Raw genomic sequence first — 19,716 nt, forward strand, 5'->3', positions numbered from 1 at the left:
GCACCACTCCCCTAACCTAGTTACACCCTGGTATAGAGTATGCATCAAATGTCTGTTTTGCAAAAAGTGCAGCTCCAAAAAGTGAAAGAATCATTTTTTGTTCTTTACTTAGGGGGAAATTTACTAAAGGAAATTTGTAAAAACATAGGTGTATTTGTTTCCAGAAATATACTTTTTTTTTACATTTACTATCCCGAAAATACGGCAATTCGTATTCGTATTGATGTGCTATCAATACAAATACGAATTGCCGTATTTTCGGGATAGTAAATGTCAAAAATAAGTGTATTTCTGGATACAAATACACCTATTTTTTACAAATTTCCTTTAGTAAATTTCCCCCTTAATGTTTACTTACACAATAACCATATGCTCTCTGCAATATCAAAATAATTGAATTTGTTTTTTTCTATTAAATAAACATTTTATAATATACAGTATGGTAAATATTTTACTCTAAGCAATGTAGTTTAGCTTTTATGAATTTCTTGATTGCATACACTATGATCATTATTATGTATCTCTTGTTCAATTTCCAACAAGGTTTTGCTTTGTTGCTGTTACCGACTGTTCTAAATGTCCTTCTGTTTTGGCTGGATTTAAAAAAAATAGGACATGATATTCTAGTAAATATTCTTCTTTTATATCCTACGGCCCTCTTCACAGAGGTGTTTTATTGGTTGTACAGTGTATCTATTCATTTTAACTAAGTATCATATTATAAATAATCATTTTAATGGAAAAAGCTAAAATATGTTGCACATTAAATTGGATCTACTTGATATATCAATATACATACTACAGTTGACAACCAATATTCAGTCCACATCATGCAATCCTGATCGTACGGGCTAGAGCCAGCATCAGCGAGAATTTCGATGCATTCAGATTATTAGACTGTAATTGTCTGTCGTAGTGTGTTAAAGGCCCAAATGGTGGTGGAAATAATAAATGATAATGGCATAGGGACAGAGATAGCACAAAGCAATAGTCCCTGCAGAATATCTATCCTCTCAAATATTGTAGTTGAAATACATATTGTACACACAAGACAATAGGAAGATGAAAACTTACATTAGCTTGAACTACGACATAATAACGTTTCTTTTCTTCATAATTCAACCTGCGTCGTAACACGACTGCCCCGGACAGCGTGAGGGGAATGTCAAAGGTCTGATTGGATGCCTGGAAACAGATAAATACAAGTTGTTAGTGAACATAGACTGCATATTAAAATTAAAGTTAGATGTTTTAGTGCAGTGATGGAGAACCTTGGCACTCCAGCTGTTGTTGAACCACACATCCTGTAAAAAAACACTATTTACCCTATGCAGAATTTAGCTATTGCATTTAAATACTTTTTTGTTATTTATGATGCACATACTGTATGTATATGTATGTGTATATATATATATATATATGAACATATGTATATGTGTGTGAATATATATATATATATATATATATACTGTATGTGTGTGTGTGTATATATATATATATATATATATATATATATATATATATATACACATATACACACACACACACAGTATCTCAATTCCCCTGCTGCCGTCCCAGGTCCTCCCCGTACTGTGTGAATGCCGTGGCGGGTGTGATACTTGCCAAAGGCGCTCACACAGATGGTTTGCACACATGCTTTTCATGTATGCAGAGACCCCCACCATCAAAAATGGGTCAGAATTCGGACCCGTACAAATGGGGTCTGAATTGGCCCCATGGTGTGTAAAAGTCACCAAAGCTCTACTGATTCCATAAATGTAGAGTTCCGAAATTCCACTGGCTATACTGTGACGGTAATTTTCAACCTTTTTACCTTACGGCACACTAAATAAGATTGCCAAGGCACACCATGAGATCCCCACAGGGAGAAACACATCGGCCCCCACAGGGAAAAAAACAAACTTATTGGTTCCCATATACAAAACAATCACACTGATCCCCACAGGTAACACAAATAAAATACATTGTCCCTTTACATGAAAAGAAGAGACCAGTAAATAACAGTTGAACTGGCGGTGGCTGTAAACTGGTTTGGGCATCTCTAGATCTGGGGGCACATGTGAGAACAGCTCAAAACACTGCTGTAAGCACAAAAACTGTGTGGTAAGAGCACAATTGAATGGCCTTTCACAAAGAACAATAAAATATAAAGTTTACTAAAGAAAAGTGTGCGCAGACATTATTATTCTATTTCCCTATTCAGAGGCTGTGCTTCACAAGGATTATACACGCTCTAGCTAAAGCTGTTTCGGCAGCCTTCACTGCAACACTGTGCTTTGATTACTGCCTATCATCGCCTGTACTAGATGAATTCCTTCCAGCAGCCAGTAGCAGCCCTTGAAGCTACACACATATAAAATCATGTTCTTATTTCTATCCTTTTGAACAGTTCTTTCACTAAAGTTACCTGATTGTGCTGCACAATGTGATGCAGCTTAAATACTCACACAATGAATAAGAAAGAAAACGAAAGGATAGATTGACCTGTACATACAGGTCAGGAATATTGGAAGACTGACTATGCGATTAAAATTGGGATCTGTGAAGCAGGGAAACTAAGCTGTCTGCTGAGGGCACCAGAACGTCAGTCCTCTTGGCCTTTAACCAGTCAATACAGCAAAGCATAAACGTTACTGGGTTAGGACGACATGCCTGAAAATTCTGACTACGTTCTAAAATAGCAATTCTTGTGAATAAAAAGAAATTAAGAAGATACATATATATATATATATATATATATATATATATATATATATATATATATATATATATACACACATACAGACATACACATGATTGTAAAGTTGTATGCGGATGAATGCAAGTGGTTTTACCATCTGATATATGTATACAGAGAGAAGGCTTTGCCACTTATTTGGGAATGCGGTCATTTGGTCTACAGCATTATGGTAGACAGTCATTAGGTCGACACCATTAGGTCGACATGGGTCTAGGCCGACTTAGGAAAAGGTCAACAGGTCATTAGTTTGACATGTTGTTAGTTCGACAGTGTCTTGGTCGACAGTGAAAAGGTCAACATGGGGTTTTTCACCGTTTTTTTGAGCCGACAGGCGGTATTTCATGCCCTTACCATCCACTAGGGCGTGGTAGGAGAATAAAATGGTGTGCTGAGCGTAGTGAGCGATGCGAGGGGATGCGGTGCACTTTAAACTGTGTCCATGTCGACTGTGTTGACATTCAGGTAAAAAAAACTGTGAAAAAGCCCATGTCGACCTTTTCACTGTTGACCTAGACATTGTCGAACTAATGACCTGTCGAACTAACGACCTGTCGAACGAATGACCTGCCCACCTAGAACCATGTTGACCTTTTCCTATGTCGACCTAGACACATGTCGACCTTTTCACATGTCGACCTTATGACTGTCGACCATCATGCTGTAGACCAAATGATCCCAACCCTTTCTACAGACATGACTGACTGCTTTATTTTTACACTGCAATATAGATCTTACTTTGCAGTAAAACCTCACCCAAATCTAACTCTCTGTGCACTAGTTACATCTGCCCCCCTGCAGTGCACATGGTTTTGTCCATTTGAGAATGAATTTGCCTTTGCGAGTGAACCAGAATAAGGGCCATTGTCACTAGCAACTTGCACAATGTGACACTAATTGGTGCAGCTATGTCCCTTTACACTGTTGTTGTGTAAAGCAGGACTGCAATGCTAACCAACCATGGTATAAAGGGCTTATTCGCATAACTGCCTGGTCCCATTTGAGCAAATGGGAGGCAGATGCATGAGAACACTGGCTCCCATTCACTTCAATAGCATTGCAGGAGCGTTCCTCTATGACATCCTTGCTGCAATGCTCCTTTAAACATACTGTAAACCACAGACCTGTGCCAAGTAAAGATGCGCTTTGAGCTTTCAATAAAAGGAGATGGTGGCATTTGCCTACTAAGCTGCCACTAATGTGGAAACTAATTGAGATGCTATACAGGCCATATTCACAGAAACTGATATCATAGTAGAATGGGAATTTATCACCTTATCTCCGTAGAGCAGCAGGCAAATTATGCAGTACACCCTGTGGGGTAGATAGCGTACAATAAGCAGTCATACTATCAATTTCAGAGGGACTGCAGTTCATAGCCAGCCTGCATCTGTATTTTGGATATCCAGACAGGATTTGGTGGCTCACAAACTGAATGATTGAACCTTTTCTTACACACTCACACTGTAGTAGTATTCATTATAGCACCCCCATATTTGAAAATCCATGCAGTTCCTCTTCCCTGCCTGGGGTGTAGCTGTCTGCAGTAGTGCTTCTAGCACAGTTTGATCTGTATATCAGCATGGATATGCAACCCAAACCTGTGCTAGAAAGACCACAGCAGACAGCGACACCCCAGGCAGGGAAGAGGAACTGCATGGGTTTTCAAAGATGGCGGGTGCTGGAATGAACACTATCACACTACTATACTATATATAGTCACCTAGTCCTTGCTGGTGCTTGATCTCCTGCAGTAGAATCCAGTCTTCAGAAAGCAATAAAATGCAGCTCACGACCCACGAAGGATATGCTGTACTATGGTGTCTGCATTTTACTTCCCTCATGGTTTGGTAAGCCAATACAAGGGAGGTGCCACAGAATTCTCATTGGCTATAGATGTATCTTCTTATATTGTTGCTGCTCCACATTTTTAATGCTACAGGAAGCCAAGGCCTATTTATAACCTACGGGTAATGGGAGCATAGCCTATCCTCTGATGACCCTCTTGTTTACTTTTGGGTAGCGGGAGCATTGTACCCCCTCTACATGCGTTGGCTTCCAAGAGGTATTCTTTATGTGTACTATTAAGCCAGGACTTAAAGCTCTCAACAGTCTAAATGGACACATCTGTATGCGCAGTGCAGTTTGGGGAAAGTGACATTGAGGGGAAAGGCTTTTCCAGTGTCTCAGTGCATTTTGATGCAGCTTAATACATCGAGCTGTTATATGGCAGGGTGCAAATAGCAGTGTGCACTAACAAAACGTCCTCTAGATGTAGAAGGATAAATCTGTAGTTTTAAAAGTTCATTGGAAACCGTTTCCACACTTGTTAAAAACATATCAGTCCTCAGCTTAATCATTTCATCACGTATTTAACGCAACTTTTTCTTCTTTCTATATCTTCTACTATTTCTTCTTTCCCTCTTTCTTTGGCTAACCCCCACGTATAAATCATGTGTCTGCCCCTTCCCTCTAGATTGTAAGCTCTAATTAGCAGAGAAGTTTTACATCCTGTTATACATTTAACTCTTGTTTCTATTTCTTACTACTTAATCAGCCCGATACCCAATGCCCAGGGGTACTGGGGACAGCACCATGCTTCAGCCTAGGCAGGTAAGTTTTGAAGAGGGAGGACTCCTGCCCAGACTGACTGGTCAGGAGGGTTAAAGTTTTGGCCGCGTGACCTTATATAATAAGTGTCCCCTGGCTGTGACATTACCCTGCTGGGTGGTTGGGCCTGGGGCTGGTTCTTAAAATATGGGGAACCCCTATTCATTTTGTCCCCAAATCTTGGGAATCAGACCTGGCCCTGGAGCCTGCGGCTGGGGGGGGGGGTGCTATTTTTTACATTTATTTATTTTTCTATTTTTACACACTGAAGCCTGCACAGATCTGACTGATCCGTGCAGGCTAAAGCCAAATATGCCAGGAAATTAAAGTCTATTTTCATGGCGTGTTTGAGTGGCAATTACGGCTGTTTACCGCTGATAAGCGCTTAGTAAATTAGGAATCCCCATTCTTTTGAATGATGGTTCCGGTCATATTCTTTCGATGGTGTATGAATTCGTATTTGTAAATACAAATAGGAATGTCCCATCAATACGAATTCCCGTGTTTTCGGTATAGTAAATCCCCAAAATATGAATGTGTAAAAAATAGGTGTATTTCTGGATACGAATACACTTATTTTTTTATGTTTTGCTTTTGTAAATTTCCCTCTAAGTGTCACTTAAACTACGAAAGCTTCTCTAATACAGGACACCATCTGGCATACACAGGAGGAAAAAGTTAGATTAAACACACAACATAATCTATGCATCAGTGACAAACTGTTCCAATCAGTGTCAGCGAAGAAATTATAAACAGCCAATCACAAATTGTTTGATGTTAATGGTTATTGTCATCATTATTGGAATGCGGTCGACAGTAATAAGCTCGACAGTCAACAGGTCGACGACAATTGGTCAACAGACCATAGGTCAACACATGAAAAATGTTGACATACCTTAGGTCAACATAGTCAAAATGTTGACACAAGCAATATATCGACATGGAAAAAGCCCACATGAAAAGGTCAACGTGAATTTTTTTCTGTTTTTCTTTTTCTTCAAGAAAAGTTGTTTTTTCATATTTTACTATCCAAGTGGACATAGAGTTGAGTATAATAGTGCAAAGTGAGCCATGTGAGGGCACGCAGTACACTTATACGCTCTCCGTGTCAAGATATATTGACATAGACTCCAAAACTGTGAAATCCCCATGTCAACCTTTTTGATTGTATCGATCTTTTGACCACGTTGACCTAAGGTATATTGACCCTTTTCATGTGTAGTCATATGGCCTGTCTACCAATAGTTGTCTACCTATTGTCTGTCAACCTAATTACCATCCAACCTATGACCCATATCCATTATTATTATCATCATCATCCGGTACCAGCACCTGTATTCCTGCAAATAATATGGCTACCTTCGGTGTAATTGTGTGCGCTGTATTTCCAGGTTTGCAATTGTGCAAACATGCTCTTATTATACCTGACCTATACTGTAACAGTGTGCTCCTGTCCTACACACTTAAGTAGTAGGATCAGAGGTGAACTACCATTGCTGCAGCAGGTGCATGGCACCGGGGCCGCACAGGACTAAGCTGCCCACTGCTGCCACCCACTGCTGTGCGGCATATTGTGAACTTGGGTTGGGGTGGAGGAGGGGGATCTAAATTATATTTTTGCAGTTAGGCCAACCACTCACTAGTTCTGCTACTGGATAGGATCACACAAGTCTACGTGGCCGCATACACAAGCACTACTGTTATATGCCTATGCAGTGCTAATTTATACAGATTATGCTATTTCACTCTGAATCAGCTCCTTTATATGGAAGATTTAACACAAAGAAAAGTCATACAGGTTATGTATACTTACCGTGTCATTGGGGTTGTACTGGATAAAGTATTCAATCTGACCATTAGGACCATCATCTATGTCTCTAGCACCATTGTCTGCAAATCCAGTGAAGATTGTAGTACCAACTGGGGTTAACTGAAAAAGAAATACATTTTTAATTCCAACTTGAAAGATAATGAGCAACTGAAAATGGTAACTATCAAATTCATGTGGACATTTCTAGATCAATTCCATTAAGTGCAGTTTCATTTAAATGTAATAATAAAAACCATGTCTGCCTGCCTTGACAGCTAAAATACTTATGTCAGAAAATTCTAAAACCAGAAACACTTAAATATCACATTTCAATTATAATATACTATAGGTCTCACATATAACCAACGCTGTGTTTTCTTGTTTACATGCCGCCCGGAAACTTCCCTTCTTACTGTATTTGAGCTCTTTATAAAAAAAAAACATCTTTAGGTACATGTAAAAGCTCCACTCCACCAGTGGCGTAACTACTGTAAGGCAGCCCCAGCTGCCGCTTGGGGGAGCAAGCAGCAGTGGGGACTGTGTGGGCGCCGGCACTTGCTCGACACACTGACATGCTGCTGCCTGCTGCTGCCCACTGACTGAGCACTGAAGGCGAGTCAGCCACACCGTGGGTGCGGCCATGGCAGAGATGACAAATCCCTCCACTGATTCAATTGACTGTACACAGAGCTACAAACTTTTCGGCAGGGGGGAGCAAAATTTATAGTTACGCCACTGCACTCCACAGATTATAAATTATTAGTATTTGCTACGCAATCCCCAACATAAATACAATGGTTTTATTAAAATTTGTCTGTCACACGCAGGAAGTGGAGGATGACTTTTTCTGGGCTGATCCAATGGTTAACCTTCATTTAGGATATAATGTACTAAATATTCCAGTGCTGTAATAACAATATCTACTCTGTAGGGCTCAATGTCCTGCAAGGGGACCTAGACCCCCATCCTAGGGCCCAGTCAAGCAACAGCATATGACCTACTGTAAATCTCCTTGAATATGATCCAGATTGCAGTGATGCTTGGGGTCGCGCCTTGCTATTGAGGAGGCATGTCCAGTGGCACAACAATAGCACTGCAGCTGGGGAAGCCTCTGCTGTGAAGGTGCATGCTCTCTGCAGATTCCTATGGTCTGGCCGTCCATATGGAATCTGCTAAAAATGTCCCTCCAAAAATGTCCGCCGCCATGGAGGAGACAGATGCTAGAGGTCCTACTAGACAGACAGATAGATTTTAGAGGTCCTACTGGGTATGGTAAATTGTTAGCCCTGGAAGTGACAGATTCCCGGTAGCGATATATCTATCTATATATATATCGAAGTCAACGGAGAAGCATACAGCGGCACTCTGGGAAATTTTCAAAAACGTGTATTATAGCAAAAACAGCATACCAACGTTTCGGGGTATAAGTCACCCCTTTGTCAAGGTGAAATGTGCAATAACTATTATTGCACATTTCACCTTGACAAGGGGGGGACTTATACCCCGAAACATTGGTATGCTGTTTTTGCTATAATACACGTTTTTGAAAATTTCCCAGAGTGCCGCTGTCTGCTTCTCCGTTTACTTCTACACATCTGTTCCGGAAGGCACCTGGGTTCCTGACCAGTTGGGGGAGTGCCAGGTCGACACACAACTTTCTATCTATATATATCTATATTACATGTATACCCTGGCAATGCGCATGACACCCCTGCCAACGAGCATGAAACCACTGCCAATGAGCATGAAACCACCGGCTACAAGCATGTAGGTAAAACAAATTTATAATAAATCTATGGAGTGGGGGGGGGCGGTTGTTTTTGCAGGGGGGTGGGACATTTCTAGTTCATCTCTGGGCATGTCCTACTGGTTCTGTGGTGGTTGGTTCCAATGCACTGTAATGCCACTTTCTTACTCAATTATTTTCCTAAGTTCCCATCCCTTCTTCTACCTGTGAGATAACCACCACTATCCCGCAGCCCCCCATCTGCCCCCCCCCCCCCCTCCCTCCTCCACAGTACCAGAAAACCATCTGCAAGATGAACGAGTCTGGGGAATACTGCAGATATATTAATTATTTTCCTTCTGGCCCCATGGTGTATTTTTCCAGTTCTGCCACTTTGCTAAATATTGCTTTCATAATAAACTGCACAGAGTTGGTTTTACCTTTGTAACACTAGGGAGATACTTTAGGAAAATAAAGCAAAAAAAATAAAAATAATAAAACGAGACAAAAAATATTTTCTCTACGTGCCACAAAAAAGCAGTCAATACAATGTTGCCACAATACAAAATGTGCTCATTTACAATAGACATATAAAAGAAAAATAATCCATATTAAACAATGTAAAACTTCATTTACTTTTTTTCCTGTGTTTTGTGGGTTATTTAGCTTGAATAGCTCTAGAAAAAGGAAAACATTAAAGACAGATTTACTTTTAACTTGAAATTTTAGTTTTTAAATATACTTTAGCTCAATTAGCTGGTAAATGAAGTTTTAGAAATACACACAAGAACCAAGCAGATTACATCACATATTAGACCTTGACATTTAGAATCAACTCTAGGCAGCGGAAGGGAACAGAAACCAGCAAAAGCTATTTGGATGAACAGTAGGAAGTCACAGGAAAGTCTATTATGGTTTGAAGACAGGCTATGAAATTTGAACTCTCAATGCATTGTGCATGTAAAGCTGAAGAGGAAAAATGAAACTGTCTTCTCGATATCCTTCTGGAAATTCGATGTTGATTTAACAAAACATTATTGGATTTTCACCGCAATATGGCAATAGAATTTGCTGACTTTAGCTTGCCAAAATATGTTGACATTTAAAAAAATCATGAAAACAGGAGAAGCGTATTGTAGGGTATGTAATGAGCTTTGCTTTTGAGAGTAATTATTTTAATGTTTTTTTTTATTTTTTATTTCTGTTCTCTTTTTCTCTTTATTGTAATCTGGTCAAATGTTGCAGAGCTAAGCATTTGTATTACATTTTAATTATTATGTAACTACATTAGCTAACATGTAAGAAAATACTGTAATATGATCACTAAAATATGCCCAAATAATCTATACATATCTAGTGTGATTTAGTTGAGTGTCTATCAAAGCGGAATAAAATGGTGAGAGATTATATGGGGTATTCGATGTTGGGCACTATTTCTGACAGGGCAATTAGTGCCCCCCGCCTATTCAATGCTGCCACTTGCGACAGCATTGAAGGTGGATTCTGACAAAACAGATCCGACTTTAAAACCATTCGGATCTATTTTGTCGGATCTGCTGTGGATTGTCGAATTCGCGGCTGTTTCTCGACAATCCATGGTCCTTTTTAACACTCAACAGGAGGAACGTTGAATTCCTAGTGTCAAGTTGCAGGCGAGCATACTGTATAGCTCTGAATGATTTATGCAAAAGGGTAAAGCATAAAAAAGTAGGCTGCATTCAAACTTAATTTATGTAATTAGATTACTTTATACTTTTTTTTATAACAGAATTGCATCCTGTACTGTATAAGTAGGGGATGTAAATTGAATGTACAATATAACTGGTACTTTTTACCTAGCACGGCGGCCACGATTTTGATCGTGGGCATCGCAGGTAAAAAAAAAATCGCGGGCATCGCGGCCATTGAATGCACTAAAAATCGGGCGCCACACTATTCTATTCTCAACTCCACGCCGACGTGGATAGTGGGGGTATGAAAAGGTCGTAGGACGCGTACCACCGCCCCTCGCGGGCTCGCTGCGCTCGCCACGCATCGGGTTCACGTTGATCGTGGGGTGGCGTTAACAATTGTGGGGGCCATTTCACACTTCAGGGTGGCTATTTGGCCTCTGTGGGCCATTTAACATTGATTCCTATGGAAAAATCGTGTCAATTGAGGCATTGAACAGTAAAATCGGGTCAATTGAGAAATTTAACATTGGTCCCTATGGGAAATCGCGGGCATCGCGTTGTTCGCGTCGCACTCGATTTTTTAGTGCATTCAATGCCCGCGATGACCGTGATGGGCGCCGTGCTAGGTAAAGAGTACCATATAACTTATGGAATTATTGTAATAAAAAATAAATGTATTAGTTGTTTCGGAATATGCATTAGAATTTTTGCTGAATTAGAATAATGGGTGTGCACTTATTACAAATACACCATATTGTTGTAGTATATAGTATACAATTATATTAGAAAGGAGATAAAAAATGTCTAATTTTCAGATTCCCTGAATTTTATAAAGAATTTTAAATAATGTGTCTTTACATACTATTTAACCATAATGTGATAAATATGTCCTTCTGTAGAGAATAAAATCCATAGAATAACATAAAAAAGTTCAATTTCAACATTCACATGAATTGAGATTGGAACTGAGGAATTTAAACAAGGCTATATGGATATAGGAAGGAGGTGCAATTATGACTTTTGTAGGTAATTTCGCCAAGAATGGATTAATACCTCTGTAGTTTCTCCTGTTAAAGTCCATAGTTAAAGAGAACTGCTGTATTCCAGGTCTGCCAAAGCTTGTTTATTTCTTTTTTTATTACCCAGATGAAAAAATTAAGACCCACTCAACCACTGGAAATCCAAAGAGGATCAGTTCACAGCTTATGATTGAGGACAGCTGCTGGCAAAGTTAACACTCATTTTCCAAAACCTACAGAATGCTGAAAATTCTTTATGGAACTGATAAAGATACCTTGGGATATCTACGCAACGTGAAGAGCTTGTGGGAAAGAAAACATATAATAGGCTTAAAAGTGTTGATCGCTTTGAAACTTCAAGTAAAAATTGAAAAAGCTATTTAAAATATGGTTTATGTATTTGGAAAAGCAATGTGGCAGAATGAATTTGTATTAAAGGAATTCTCTGGTGTTGATATCTAGAGACTAAAGGTAGCAGTAGCAAGTAACAAGTTCCGTGTATTTTTAATCTCATCTTCAGGTTTCATTATCTCCTTCCAGGGACCATTGAATATGATATTTGGGTGTCAATTTCCCAATAGTAATTTTTAATCAATTTGAGGCCAAAACACACATTTACTAATAAATCTCTTTTATACTGATTTGAAATGTTAGCATACAGATACAGTATGTACCTTTCAATCCCTGAAGCTCAACACCAATTAAAATCAAATAAAATCATCCTTTAGTAAATTTTCCCCATTTACTGGATCCAGGGCCTGATTCAGCATGAATCACAAAAACAAAATCTTTCTCTACTGTTGCACTGCAGGTGAGACAAATGGAATATGTGCAGAGAGAGTTAGATTTGGGTGAGTCATTTTGTTTCTGTTTCAGGGTAAATACTGGCTGCTTTATTTTTACACTGCAATTTAGATTTCAGGATGAACACATATTACATACAGTAAATCTAAAGCTCTCTGCACATGTTACATTGGTCCCATCTGCAGTGCAACCTGGTTTTTCCCATTAGGGAAATATTTTGCTTTTGCGAACTATGATGAATCAGGCAACAAGTCAGTTATGGCAAATTAGACTGAAGTTGGTGCCAGTGTTATGTCAGGGTCACATGAGTCTGTTTAAGAGGAGTAGAGATCACTGTGTGCATTATTAAAAATACAGGGGGCGGGGGTGGACCCTCACCATGGGCCTGATACAGTAAGGCTCACTAAGCAGCGCCAGAACAAGATTGGGAAATAGAAAAGTGCTGCTTAGCAAGCCCTATAATGCTGCTCAGCCAACCCCCCCCCCCCCCCCAGTGCCGAATCCCCTCGGTAACATGCAAGGATATGTACGCAAACACATCCACTGGCATGCAACCGAAAGCGGAGAGAAATAATTTGACCATTGAATGATATTTCTTCCCTTTGAAAAATAATTCAGTCAGAACTGACATTTATTTCCTTCGACGTATGCCGAAGAGGGAAGGGCGCACTGATGTCTCGCAACATCAGCCAGAAGGACATTAGACAGCCTGCCCAGCAGTGGGGCGGGCTGACATGCTGCACTGACGAACTTGGTAAAATGGCAATTAATGTTAATTTGTAACACAGGCCAAACACTACTTAATCCACATATCTAATGGGACTTTTAGATTTCATGTGGGGTTTTTTTACATCACAATTTAAAAAGAAATGTATGGTAATTATAGAAAATCTGATTTCTTCCATTAACACAACTAGAAAAATGTTGAATTTTGTTGTTAAAGGCAACGGGCTAAAATAGGATTCACGGAGTTTATTGGCAATCCCGGATATTCATTTAAAATTTTAGTTACCGTACAATAATAAAAAAAAAGAAAATATAGTAATTGATTAAGAATTAGGAGGGTATTCAATCCCGCCCGGTATTTCCGCCAGCAGAAATAGCAGGACCGGCCTATTCATTGCTGCCGTTTCTGACATAACAGATTCAATTTTAAAACAAGTCAGATCTGTTTTGTCGGAAATGCCAGCGGATTGTCACAATAATGGCCACTTTCGCCAATCCACAGAATTTCCGACACTTTACAGTCGGAACACTGAATTCCGATTGTCGAGTTACTGTTGAATGGAACAAAAATGGCCCAGGGTTCCGACTGTCAGGAGGTTCCGACAGCCAAAATTCTGGATTGCATACTCCCCTTAATCTCTAAAGCCATAACAAAACTATGAAACCAAGAAGGAGCTGATTAGCTGATACTTTATCTCCAGCCACCTTTGCTCTCTCCAAGCTTTGTACAGTACATCTACCCATAAATTATTTTGGGTAAATGTGAAGCCGTCTCTATTCTGCAGGCCGAGATTGCTGCTAAAAGCAAAGTGTACATAGCACAGTATAAAATAACTCTTATCAAGTCTTCAAAAAAAAAGAAAGAAAAAGAAATAGCTATTTTTTCAGACCAAGAATACAAATACAATGACCTTAAATGTTTGCCCAATCCATCCTTGAGGCACGCTTCCTCTGTTGTAATTGAAAATACGCCTTCCATGGGTCAGAATTTTAAATCTATCTGTTAAAAATTGAATGTTAGCTCAGATAGCACTGTAGCTATCCTTTTAGTTTAAGTGGAAAGGAAGTGCTAAAAATTATATACCATGTGTCATAAGTGAGATAAATGTATTATATTTCACCCTTGGATAATGACAGTGAACAAGTCATCTCACAGAGGAGTGGTAAGTTTTCTAAAAACTTGAAGATATTGGCAGTCATTGCAGGCCAACATATTGTACCTATTGACAGCTTACTACAAAGAAATGTTAAAGGTAAACAGGTTACTGTGACTTATATTCTATGTCTGAATTTGTTTAGCTACAGTACTGTACATATCATTTGTTTTTGGAGAAAGAAAAACATGCACACATACATATAGTGACAAAAACATTTGTAAAGTTGTTGATGTGAGGTACAAGGTACATTTAAATTAATGTAGTAGTTAGTATTACTTTCTCACTGTGCTGAGGTCATGGGTTCGATTTCCACCATGGCCCTATCTGTGCGGAGTTTGAATATTCTCCCCATGATTGTGAGGTTTTCCTTTGTGTACTCCGGTTTTCTACGACAATCCAAAAATATACTGGTAGGTTAATTGGCTCCCAAAAATTTTACCCCAGAATGAATGTGTTTGCATGTCCATGTGGTAGGGAATTTAGATTGTAAGCTCTACTAGGGCAGGGACTGATGTGAATGTTCAAATATTCCCTGTAAAGTGCTGCGGAGTATGTGTGCTATATAAGTAACTGGTAATAATACTATTAATAATAATAATAATAATTCTGTCAATCAGCAAGATAGGGATCAGCCTTCATCACAAAATGACCTATCAGAGGCTGACTTAAGGTGTGCTGGAGTTCGGAAGCCTGCTGAGAGACATTGTCATTTGCTATACGTACAAATTGAACAAAACTACAGTTTTGTTTTAAAGTAAAAGAACACTATGTTCTTTCACTTTGGCAGAGGGGATCATTTGTTCAGCTAAAACAGGACAGGCTAGGCCTTTCCTTTCCATTTTATCTTTGTGCTGCAGCTACCTATAACAAGACCTGGACTGGTATGCTATTAATTGGGTGCAGTGTGAAAGATACCACACACACACACACACACACACACACACACACACACATATAGTGTTTAAAAACAAAGTACCTGAAACTTGTGTGTCTCTTATGTTTCTAATGTGCCTTAGCAGATATTGAGTAACAGTCAGTATGCCACAGTATGCCATTCAGTAATGTGAATGGCATGTGGAACATTATTTATGAAGTTACGGATCAAGATGGACCCTGGCATCTGTAATGAGTGTATTCCAGGACAATTTAAAAGACTTGCACCACCAAACAAAACTACCGGATCCTCTCTTGGGTGGAAATGTTCTGTCAAACAGGATCTGTACCTAATCTGAAAACATTTTTATAGAAGCATTGTAACTTACAGGTTTGTAGGTGGATCTTTTTTTATAAACATTGTCCACAAAAAGTTCTTTAAGTTTCAAGCTTCTGTTTAGTTTGAACATCTCGATCTTCCAGGTGTGTTTTGTCAAATGAGACAATGGGAACAAAAGAAAGTCCCATACAGAGGACAGAATGTTCAGCAGAAGTAAGGGTTCATTTTAAAACATTGAATATTAGATCCTGTTGATTTATTGTCTGTTGTATTGGTTCTGCCTTTGGTGTTAATGTTGCCTTACCCTCCGTGTGCATTTACACTTGGGCCAGTCTTTTGGGCATGGGTGTGAACTCCTAAAGGGAGTTGACCAGGGGCTTGGGGTGTGCCATTGGTTCAGATATCGCTCTCACTCCATGTTGTACCATTCTCATCTGAAGAGTGGGTGGTCAAACTGCCTTGGTTTCTGCATAGGGTTCTTCTGAATAACAGACAATGGTTATCTTTTGAATAGGCCCCAGCTTTTAACTTAATTGAATCATTTTTGTATGTATTATTGAGCCAGTCACCCTGCTTTTCAGCCAGCATATCCGCCATCTGGTTGGCTTTAAACATATAAATCTTGTCTTTGGCCAGATCCATTTCTCTCCTGGCCACCTCAATGACCAATAATAGGAGATATAAATATACTAGTACGCCAGCTCAAAGCAAGAGCTTCAAAAGCTAGTTGCTGCCATGAGAGAGAAAGAGATATAATTTCACTCGCTGCCAACAGATGGCAGTGTTTCATGGACACTACACACACACACATATATATATACAGTAGATGATTACATGGCATGGAGGATGGCGGATGTAGTCCTGGGCATTTCTACATAAGGTAAGTAGTTGGTATTGTGTGGTTTTATGTATTTTTCCTCCTGACGATGGGGTGCAATACCCCCAAAATGTTGAAATATATATATATACTTTGTCTGCTGTTGTATCCAGGTGTTGGAGTCTTGACAAAGGCCCCTGTGGTGGGCCGAAACGTCGACCATTATTGATGACCTGCTGAAATGAAATAAAACTTTGTCTGCGTTTTGCACAATTCTCAGTGCTGGTGATTGCCTACTTCTTTTTGAAAATGCTATGATTGGGATGGATAATCCTTTAAAGTGGAGCACCACCCTGTGTCTCCCCTAATTGGACTGAGTGCGGTTCCTTCTCCAGTATATATATATATATATATATATATATATATATATATATATACATATATATGTATATATATATATATATATATATATATATATATATATATATATATATATATATATATATATATTAAACACCCAAATAAGGATATGTTCAATATATATATTGATTACATATTTTACATATTTTAAAGTGAATATGCTGCATAATGATTATCATTTTTCAGTCCCCAGTTGTTTCAAATAAATGATACTTGCCATATAATTTTGGGCACCTTAGTTAAGTTCATTTTAATATATAATTAAGCAGAATTAATTTTGTTTATTAAGTATAATAAATTGCCCAATTAAGAGTATCCCATCAGGAAAAGTAGATTAGTAAAGGGATCTATTAGTTTATCACTGTCAAATGTGCACTTTGAAGACTGTATACATCAGCAGGCAGAAATAATTAGATGAATGTAAAAAAATGAGTCCTTCATGTTATCTTAATTATGGGTGTATCTTGCAACTCGTATAAGGGGAGTAAATAAACAAAAGCCAGCAGGTGCTTGTTTGGCACATAAAGAGCTGTACAATGAAAAGTGCCAGTGTGTAATAGGATATTGTTGCATAACTAATGCAATGCAAATTCAGTAAATCTTGAGACCTAATTCGGACCAGCCTTTTAATAGATCTATTTTATGTAATGTATGAAGTAAATCTGTAACTTTGAATCAATAGAAACTTAGGGGTAAATTTACTAAGATGGGAGTTCCATTGAAGATGGGATGGTGCTCATAGCAACAAATCAGATTCTACTTATTCATTTAGCACCTTCTAGAAGACAACAGATAGAATCTGATTGGTTGCCCATAGCAACATCCCATCTCAATAGAACTCCCATCTTAGTAAATTTACCCCTACGTTTCTATTCATGTAATGTTACAGATAGTGAATCTTCTAAGAATGATTGTCATGACACAATCAATTAATACAATTGGAAATAATTGGAAATCACAACTCCTTGGCTAAATCTACTGTTCTCTTTGCTGGAGCATCAGATAATCATTTACTATAATAAAGATATCAATCGAATATAGAAAATAAAACATTAATTTGCAAAATATCGATGTGCATCTTGAGAATGAAGGAACAATTGTAAGAGAATGATTCTGTTGAGACACGAGTTAAAATAAATGTGTTCATCTTAGCGATGACATATTGTTTATCAAGAAATGATGTGTTAATTTCATACTTTGTAGCTGTTTTGATTTAGATAGCTTGACAGGAAACTACTGTATAAAGCAACTTGTCCATCAGTATGTGCTAAAAATGTATTGAGGTCATACTGTAGGAATGCCAACTTCCAAGCAAAACTACAGAGTAATATAAGAACAACAGTATGGAATGACCAAACAAAAAGGCCATAAAACTATTATTTCAGAACATTAAACAAAAATGAGTGTTGAGCTGTGTTAATAAAGTCACTGCAGTTATTCATACAATAAGACACACCTCCTCCAACACTAGGACCCACCAGAAGCTTTCATAGTATTCAGTTGTGAATAAATGCAGTATATTCAATATGTAAAAAAAAATGTATCTAAAGCCCCGTACACACGGGGGAGATATATTGCTCAGCAATATATTGCTAGCAATATATTGCTGAGCAATATATTGCTGAGTGTCTCTCCTGTTCATCAGCGACCAGAGATGGTCGCTGATAATCAGGAGACTCTGCCGGGGGAAGAGGCAGGGAAATAGCTGATCGCTCCTGCGACCAGCGACCATCAGGGGCTGCACACGGGAGCGCGCACCCGGCGATTCATCGCCGACAGCACACACAAATCACTGGCAATATGGTCGTTCAGCGACCATATTCCCAGCGATATGTGCTGAAATTGCACCCATGTGTACGCACCTTAACAATAGTGACTTTATTTGTAAAATGATAATTCCCAAATCAATCTCCGATATGTTAAATGGAGCTCACTAAGATCTTCATGCTGTAGCCTCAAAGGCTTGGTTTAACATCAATTCCAGCACATTTTAACCACTACATTTGTGTATGCCAGGGAATCCATGGGGTACTGTATGGGAGGATTTAGCTTGCACACCCCCATATTTTGCCAAATGTAAGGGAAGGTGCAACACAGTCATGAGCAGGAGTGCAGACTTTACATAAAGTAATCACTATAATGGTCTACTACATACAGTATATCTTTTTATGGTGATTAGTATGTAGTTTGTGCAATCTTGCTCTTTTTCCATCCTACTATCCCAGTTGCCTTAACAAAGTGGTTTTATTAGATAATCAAACAATGGATATGTGCATCTCACTATAGGGTATTTATCAAAGCTTGCAAAGAGACAAAAGTGTGAGTGATAACCATTTATTCAGTCCCATTATTTTTTTCAAATACAACCTTTTACATGTAAGGCAGCCTCTGATTGGCTGGGACTTTATCTCTCACAATTGTATCTCAAACATTTGATAAATACCTCCTATTGTAAAAAGAAATGGAAATCTTTATCCTTCTGCCCTATCTCAGTTAAATTGTGTAGCCACCACAAGATGTACAAATCTTTGAATTACATTACAATGGTCAGATCCACATTTCTAGCATCCCATTTATAGTAGGTATATTCTATAGAGTTTAAATAAACATCTGAGGGCCAACAAGAAATCTACCTGGGCTCAGCTTCTATAAAAGTAGAGAGTTGATCTTGCATATAGCAAAGAATCAGATTCTGTTTATAATTACTATATTGCATCCTATAAAATACGAGATCTGATTGGTTGCTATAGTTGACACCCCCTTATTCCATTTTTAGAAGCTGTAGTAAATGTACCCCTGGGAAGGACATGGTCAAGCAAGGGACCATAGTCCCAACCATTATGAATACCGGCGGGTCCTCTGTAGAATTATTATGCCACCCCAAAGGAGTAAGAGCATTGCCATTTTTGGGATCCAAATAAAATATGCAGTTTCTTTAATTTTTGTGCTTTTCTGTGCTTATAATTTGCATAGTTAGAAAAAT

The 19,716-nt window shown here is 38.6% G+C and overlaps 1 protein-coding gene across 5 annotated transcripts in view; it reads right to left on the minus strand.

Annotated features, from left to right (window-relative positions):
• The window catches only part of PCDH15 (protocadherin related 15), a 1,154,330-nt gene that overhangs the window by 710,673 nt on the left and 423,941 nt on the right, over window positions 1–19,716 (minus strand). For all 5 annotated transcript variants that reach the window (XM_083149096.1, XM_083149095.1, XM_083149094.1 and 2 more), the window contains 2 exons: window positions 7,182–7,298; window positions 1,075–1,185 (listed from right to left, as the gene is read on the minus strand). In XM_083149096.1, coding sequence (XP_083005222.1) covers window positions 1,075–1,185; window positions 7,182–7,298 — 228 coding nt within the window. The remainder of the gene's footprint in view (window positions 1–1,074; window positions 1,186–7,181; window positions 7,299–19,716) is intronic.

The sequence above is a fragment of the Crinia signifera genome, chromosome 6, assembly GCF_055691185.1.
Source record: "Crinia signifera chromosome 6, ASM5569118v1, whole genome shotgun sequence".
Taxonomy (NCBI): Eukaryota; Metazoa; Chordata; class Amphibia; order Anura; family Myobatrachidae; genus Crinia; species Crinia signifera.